The 6388-nt window shown below is 37.1% G+C and overlaps 1 protein-coding gene across 1 annotated transcript; it reads right to left on the minus strand.

Annotated features, from left to right (window-relative positions):
* Nucleotides 1-2378: 2378 nt before the first annotated feature.
* Nucleotides 2379-6291, minus strand: LOC128500844 (2-epi-5-epi-valiolone synthase-like). The gene is made up of 5 exons (XM_053470164.1): nt 5997-6291; nt 4625-5252; nt 3655-3888; nt 3185-3437; nt 2379-2914 (listed from the first exon to the last, which is right to left on the minus strand). Exons 1-5 carry the CDS (start codon nt 6200-6202, stop codon nt 2838-2840), a joined length of 1398 nt encoding a protein of 465 aa, XP_053326139.1. The 5' UTR covers nt 6203-6291; the 3' UTR covers nt 2379-2837.
* Nucleotides 6292-6388: the final 97 nt, after the last annotated feature.

Here is a 6388-nt window from a genome sequence, read left to right on the forward strand (position 1 = left end):
GACGCGGAGAAATTGCCTCTTGCTTTGAAGCATATAGTACTGTAACGTTGTTAATATACATCTTACTGTTCCTCGCGGCGGGGATGTACTTTTGGTCCATATCACTGTACGATATGAATCAATATTAATGTATACAATAAAGACATTTGAACTGTTGTTATTGATAGAATTAATAAATAATTTTTGGTTTTTCAAAATCACGCGTCTGTATTGTTTGCTTTATATTTATGTTTGCTTTATATTCATTCTGTACATCTTTGGTAGCCAAAACCAAACTATTTAGCTACTCATAGTTTCATTTTACTATTCATGATTTTTGACTACCTTTGTTATATGTTTTTTTTTTTTTTAGACCCTATAGCAGTTTACATGAGCTATATGTAGGCGATATATAGGATGTACATATTCATCAATACTTCATATATACCTACATGAAAGAGAGAAACATATGTAGAATAATTTGACCCATACATTAACTAGAAGTTCCACTGTACTATTAAACATCAACAGCCTTTACCTAACTTAATATTATAGAAATTATTTAATCTTCACGGTAATTTTCATTTGAAAAGATAATCACCTGGTTATGAAACCATCCCTGTATAACGCTGACGTACGTAGGTGGTTTGCACTCCATGATGACTCATTATTTAAAGTATAAAGTTGAATAACACTTTATAAACCAGTTTCTTCTTCTCCGAATGAAGCTCACCAACGCGTTTCGCTTTAAATAATTATCTATTATAATAGACTTGGGTGTGTACACGCATTGCATGCAATGACACCTGTATCTGAGTCTCTAACTCTCATTAAGAGTAAAATAAGTGAACCTGAAGAGAAGAAGCAATGTTTTTAGAAGCTTTGATAGATTATAGCTGTTGACTAAACCTCAGAGGTCTTGAGGACTTATTCTATAATGTGTTTGATTTCTGCAACCAATGCAGCTTTACACATTTTTTATTTAATGACGGGTGGAAAACACAGTTGATTATAGACCCTACCACACCACAACATGTTGTAGCAAAGTCCTGGGTAGACCCAATTAGTTATCGACTTAGTAGAAGAGGTGTCCATAAACCTTTGGCCATCAATCAAGCGTGTCTGATACTATAACCCATTGCATAAAGACTTCAAACTCCCTGGAGTTCCACCTTATCCTTGGTAAATGCCTGGTTGGCCAGTGGCAGAGAGAACCGCACAACCACCTTTACTGCCACTTGAGCGCCAAATCTGGAGCTTCAGTGTGCAGCCATAGGCTCGATACGTATGCGGGATTTGGGGTCTACATCTAGACCACCATAATGATATAAATAATTTTATAATTATATTTTTTATACTATTTTAAAGTACTTTGAGAATCAAAATACAAAGAGCAATTGACTGGCAAATGTGTCAGTAGAAACGATCCAACATATATAGCATATGGAATATGTAATAGACATTAAAATAATAAAACAGAAAAAAACTTTTATTTATTTATTTATTTTTTAATTGTTGTACTTATTTTCAAAAAAAAAAAAAAAAATTCTGTAAAAGCATTCATTCAACAACAGACAACAGTTTCCATGCTTTGGTGTATCAGCGTCTATAAAAACAATACATTTTTCATTCAAATATTACTCCCTGCCTGCGTCGCAAAAACATTCTAACAAATCCCACAATATACTTCAATGTTTACTGTACCCATAGGGTACGATTTTGTTTTTCTTTTTTTGGTCGTCAAAGTGCTGCCAGTTTTTAAATCAACATTTAATTTGTAATAAAGAAATTTAATTCCGGATAATTCTTTAACTGGAATACCGGGAAAACGTTAGCGCTCTTCTGTGTATCCAAATTAAAACGAGGCGAAAAAAGTTTTAATTTAGTTAAATTCCATAAACTAAATTATTGTCTGTTAATTATGTTTACTCTGGTTCTGTTGAATTTGATGGTGAATTCTTGTTCTGGAATACTTTGAACAAAGATATTTACCATTCATGTCATCATTTACAGAAAATTTTGTCCCATTATCCACCAGTTTACTATATTTACAGATTTCTGTTCTAATTCACTTCAACAGTTATTTGCTATGAACCATCACACACAAAAAAAAAACACTGAATAAAGATTTTTTATGTCACTCGTACTAAAATCCTTAAAATTACCCTGAAACTCTATAACAAAGCTCTAGGGTTTAAGGAACTAGAATGTAGGGATATTAGGTTTGCAACTATGGAAATTTTAGTAAATTTCAGGTAAAAATTGATGTAGCGACATACCAAAAAATAACAGCCCTCCACGAGACTCCACGGGACTGGTGGGGCCCCCAAAACTTCCTCCACCTCGCTGAAAGTGCTGCTTAACGGGCTGCCCGAATAGAAGAATGTGGTTAAGGGGGTTACGTAAACTAAGTGAGTGTATGTACGCTTATAGAGGATAGGAAATCCATCTCACAATACTGAGTTGCTCAACTATGTGACCTTAAAAGTGCAAATATGGTACCTTAAAATAACTGGCACATATCCCCAACTATAGTAAACATACGTCCCATTTTATAAAAATGCATATAAAAAAGCCATAGCAATCTAATCGATAAGGCAGTTTCTGTAACTTTCAGCCTAGCTTTATAGATTACTATTGGCGCTTTAACCAACGCGTTTCGCTCTTCTGTCTTCAGTGCGTCTGGAATGTCAGTTGCTTTTGACGATGGTACCGGCTGGATTAAGTCTTTGCGTTCTGCACTAACTAACCCACAAACACACCTAACTACTGATGATCATTATATATGCTGCAGATGTTCAGAACTGGCTTTGAAGATGTGCTGCATCGAGTCCATAAAACATGAGATCCTTCAGGACTTAGCATTCTCCGCACTCCTTGTCCCACATCTCATAGGCTCGTTTAATGCTCTCTTCACACATGTCATTAAAAATTTCTGAAAACAAAGGAAATATTAGGTTAGGAACAAGATTCGTTCCCGATAGACAAACACAGAAAGAATGGTTGGCCATACATCTCCATGAGTTAGCTCTCAGGACGATCTCAGGTGGTGGCCCTTGAGTGTGGCCTTCATCAAGTGAGACAATCTTATCCCCTTATCCCTATTCTCCCTTTGGATTTTAGTACCTTAGTAACATCACAGCCTTACTAATTCTTTTTATTAACAACTAATGAAATGTGGCTATGTATTAAAGCGGTATTATACCTGCAGTCCCAAGGCCGGTAGGGAGAGGCAGACGTAGCTTCCCTCCACTGTGCTTGAATCTCTCCCCCAGAGCTTTGGTCACTAACTGGAAAGAGCAATCCTTGTGCCAAACCGGTAGTTCTAAGCCTTTCATGCACTGAATGGTCCGATCTTTCTCATCCTTAGTGAGCAGCCCGCGTTCCAACGACACATAAGTCATGAGCGCCATGTCAATATTCACAGCTTCTCCGTGCATTAATGCTGGCAAGACTTTCTATAAAAGACACAGAATTATAGTACTTAATGAAATAGCATTCTAGCTAATAATCAAGCGATTGTGATCATTTCTGTACTCTGTAGAAGAAAGAATTCTAAATAAAAATTCAGAGGAAAAATTGTCAATCTCCTCTACTGGCCTCTCTTTGCTTGGCATCTTAAAGAATTTTCCATACAAACAAAGAAATATAAGAAATGGCGGCCAACAAACCTACCATTTCAAGTTCGGGGCTAATGACGTGCCCATAGTCTACCAGCCGATCCAGATCGTCTTCCCAGAGGTTTGGGGCCAGTTCTTCTAGCATCGTCTGGATAGCTAGTCTCATGGCTGTCAGCGCAGCATCTCCGTGGCTCGCAAGACCATTTCTCGATTGAAATTTTGTGTCTAAGAGATATTTTCCGTGACTTTCTAGCAACTCAAACAACCCTTTGTGTTTCATCAAAGCCATCTGTAACGGGGGGGGGGGGAAGAAAAGTTAGACAATAAAATTGAGAAGCGCCTATGGGTTATATGGGTTTTACAGACAGGCACACCGTGTACGGATACATCACGGAACGTGGGTTACCAAAATTAAACACTGGCACATAAAGTTGCGAAGACTAAATTAAACCCATTTGACCTAATTAGGATGTCGGCGTTACCTTCAATTTACACATAAAGTTTAACTCAAAAAAAAAGATCAAGCTCTTCCGTTATTAGAGCGCTAAATAAAATACCTAACACTTCCTGATCTATACGTGCAATATCCTATCAAATTAAATTAATTCATCCGATCTCTCTCCTGTTAAGTGTATTTCTCAAATCTACTAATAGATTCTGCTTTTTTAACCAATTTTAGCATAGCAGAGATAAATTTTTTTAAAGAAATAAGAGACAAAACCTATAATAATTTTTTTATTCAATGTCCTGACATCACCTCCTGACTCCTCCGTCATCGACTTCAGGAGCCAATCAGCTTCCGCCAAATTTAGTGCAGCGGAATGATTGGGAAAATATGTAACAAGCCCTTAAGATAGATATATATTATCTAATATGTTTCCACCACTACACTATTAAGTCGAACAAACTGTAAAATGTTGGGTTTGAAGACACTTAAACGTGAATTTATTTATTTTAAATGAATAATTATTTATTTAATTGTTTTTTTAGCTTTTTTAAAGTTTACCCATAAAATGTGGAAATACCTTTAAAATTTCTCCAAGCCCATTGGATATTTGACGTCGTGGAATTGTTTGAATGAACGATCGATCCAGGAAGGTGGCGGCGGGAGGGGTGTAGCTGCCTAGTTTGTTTTTACAGTTACAGAAATTGACTCCATTTTTCGCCCCCACGCTTGCGTCCACGTAGGACAAGAGTGTGGTGGGAATGCGGATGTAAGGCGTGCGTCGCCTGTAAAGGGAGGCAGCCAGGCCTACAATATCTAAACAAACACCCCCTCCTATGGCTATAATCGGCTCGGTGCGCCTATCAAGGCCAAACTTCTGAACTTCTTCTAAGATTTTCAACACCATGTCCATGGATTTGGTTTCCTCTGTGGTCGGAAGGGCCATCACTTTATAATGAACATTGTTAGCTTCAAAATACTTCCTAACTTTGGAGCCATGTAATTTATCGACCGTCACGTCTATAACAATAAAACGCCTTTGGGTCTTTTTCTGGTAAACCTCTAGTTCTTGGGGATCAGATACATGGCCATACAGGAGCGTTGAGTTACTGGGATCTAAAAGGCTCTGGGTTTCAATCACTTTATACCGGAAATAAATAGGGGCCTGCACGGTCCACGAGACTCCCGATTCTGATATCTTCTCGCTTCTGTTGAGAAATCGAAAGAGGGTCATGTAATATTTCCAAAATTAAGCTGCCGCGGAATTCTAATTAATAACCTAAATAGGGAATTCTATCACAAAACGTCCATCGCGTGTCACAAAATGAATTGTATTAAAAGTGTAAGTAAATTATAAAAATCGCTGATTTATCCCCAACCTTCTCGATCGGTTGTCAAAGAAAAGAAAAAAAAAAGAGCCACCAAAAAGAATTTTGCCCTGAGGACATTGGGTGACAGAGGAATTTACTAATTAGTGGCGAGAGATATATCGTCTGTATGGGATAAGCAAACCGAGTCTTTAGTTGAAGTTACTTGATGCCCTTTATGGGGTCAACATAAAAAAATAACTTATTAAGAGTATGTGTAGGTTGACATAGTAATACATAGCAATAGATGATTTCATTGAATGAGAATGAGCTTTATAGAGAAGTTTTCTAATAGAAAGCTTTACAATCCAAGATAATTCGACAGTTCCTATGCCAAACTGCAGTGTAGAGCTTATGTACTAACATGTTAGATAATTAATCAGAGGGAAAAGTGCATTCTCCTATGTGGAGGAAAGAAGACAGATAGAAAGACCTTTACCTAGAAGGATAGATAGATAGATAGATAGATAGATAGATAGATAGATAGATAGATACATATATTAATACTACTTATTTATTGTGGATTTTTTTTCATTTAAACCCTACGTCTTCATCAAGACGATTTGGGGTACTTTCCATACTTACATTTTGGCTTGGGAAACAATGATTGGATCTTCTTCCCAATCACAGGCTATTTCTTGGCCACTTTCTACACGACACCAAGTGTCCTTCACCTTAATCAACTGGTATTCCTTCTGTTTTCCCCTCGTTACGGTCAACTCGTTATTTTCCTTGGCTTTTTTGGGTACCTCTCGAGCTGTGGTCAACGTGAAGATCTCTCCGGCAGGCATTTTTTATTTTTTTTTTAAAAAAAAAACCTTTAAATAGATGATTCTTCAAGTCAGTGGATACCTTCTCCAAAACCTGCGCTAGACATTCAGACACCTGAGAACCTGTATTTATAGTATTAAGGGAGGGAGGTGCTTGGATTCTTATCTGCCGGTGGTTTATAAAATCTATGTTGTATAACTTGGAAA

Source organism: Spea bombifrons, chromosome 6 (assembly GCF_027358695.1).
Source record: "Spea bombifrons isolate aSpeBom1 chromosome 6, aSpeBom1.2.pri, whole genome shotgun sequence".
NCBI classification, from domain to species: domain Eukaryota; kingdom Metazoa; phylum Chordata; class Amphibia; order Anura; family Pelobatidae; genus Spea; species Spea bombifrons.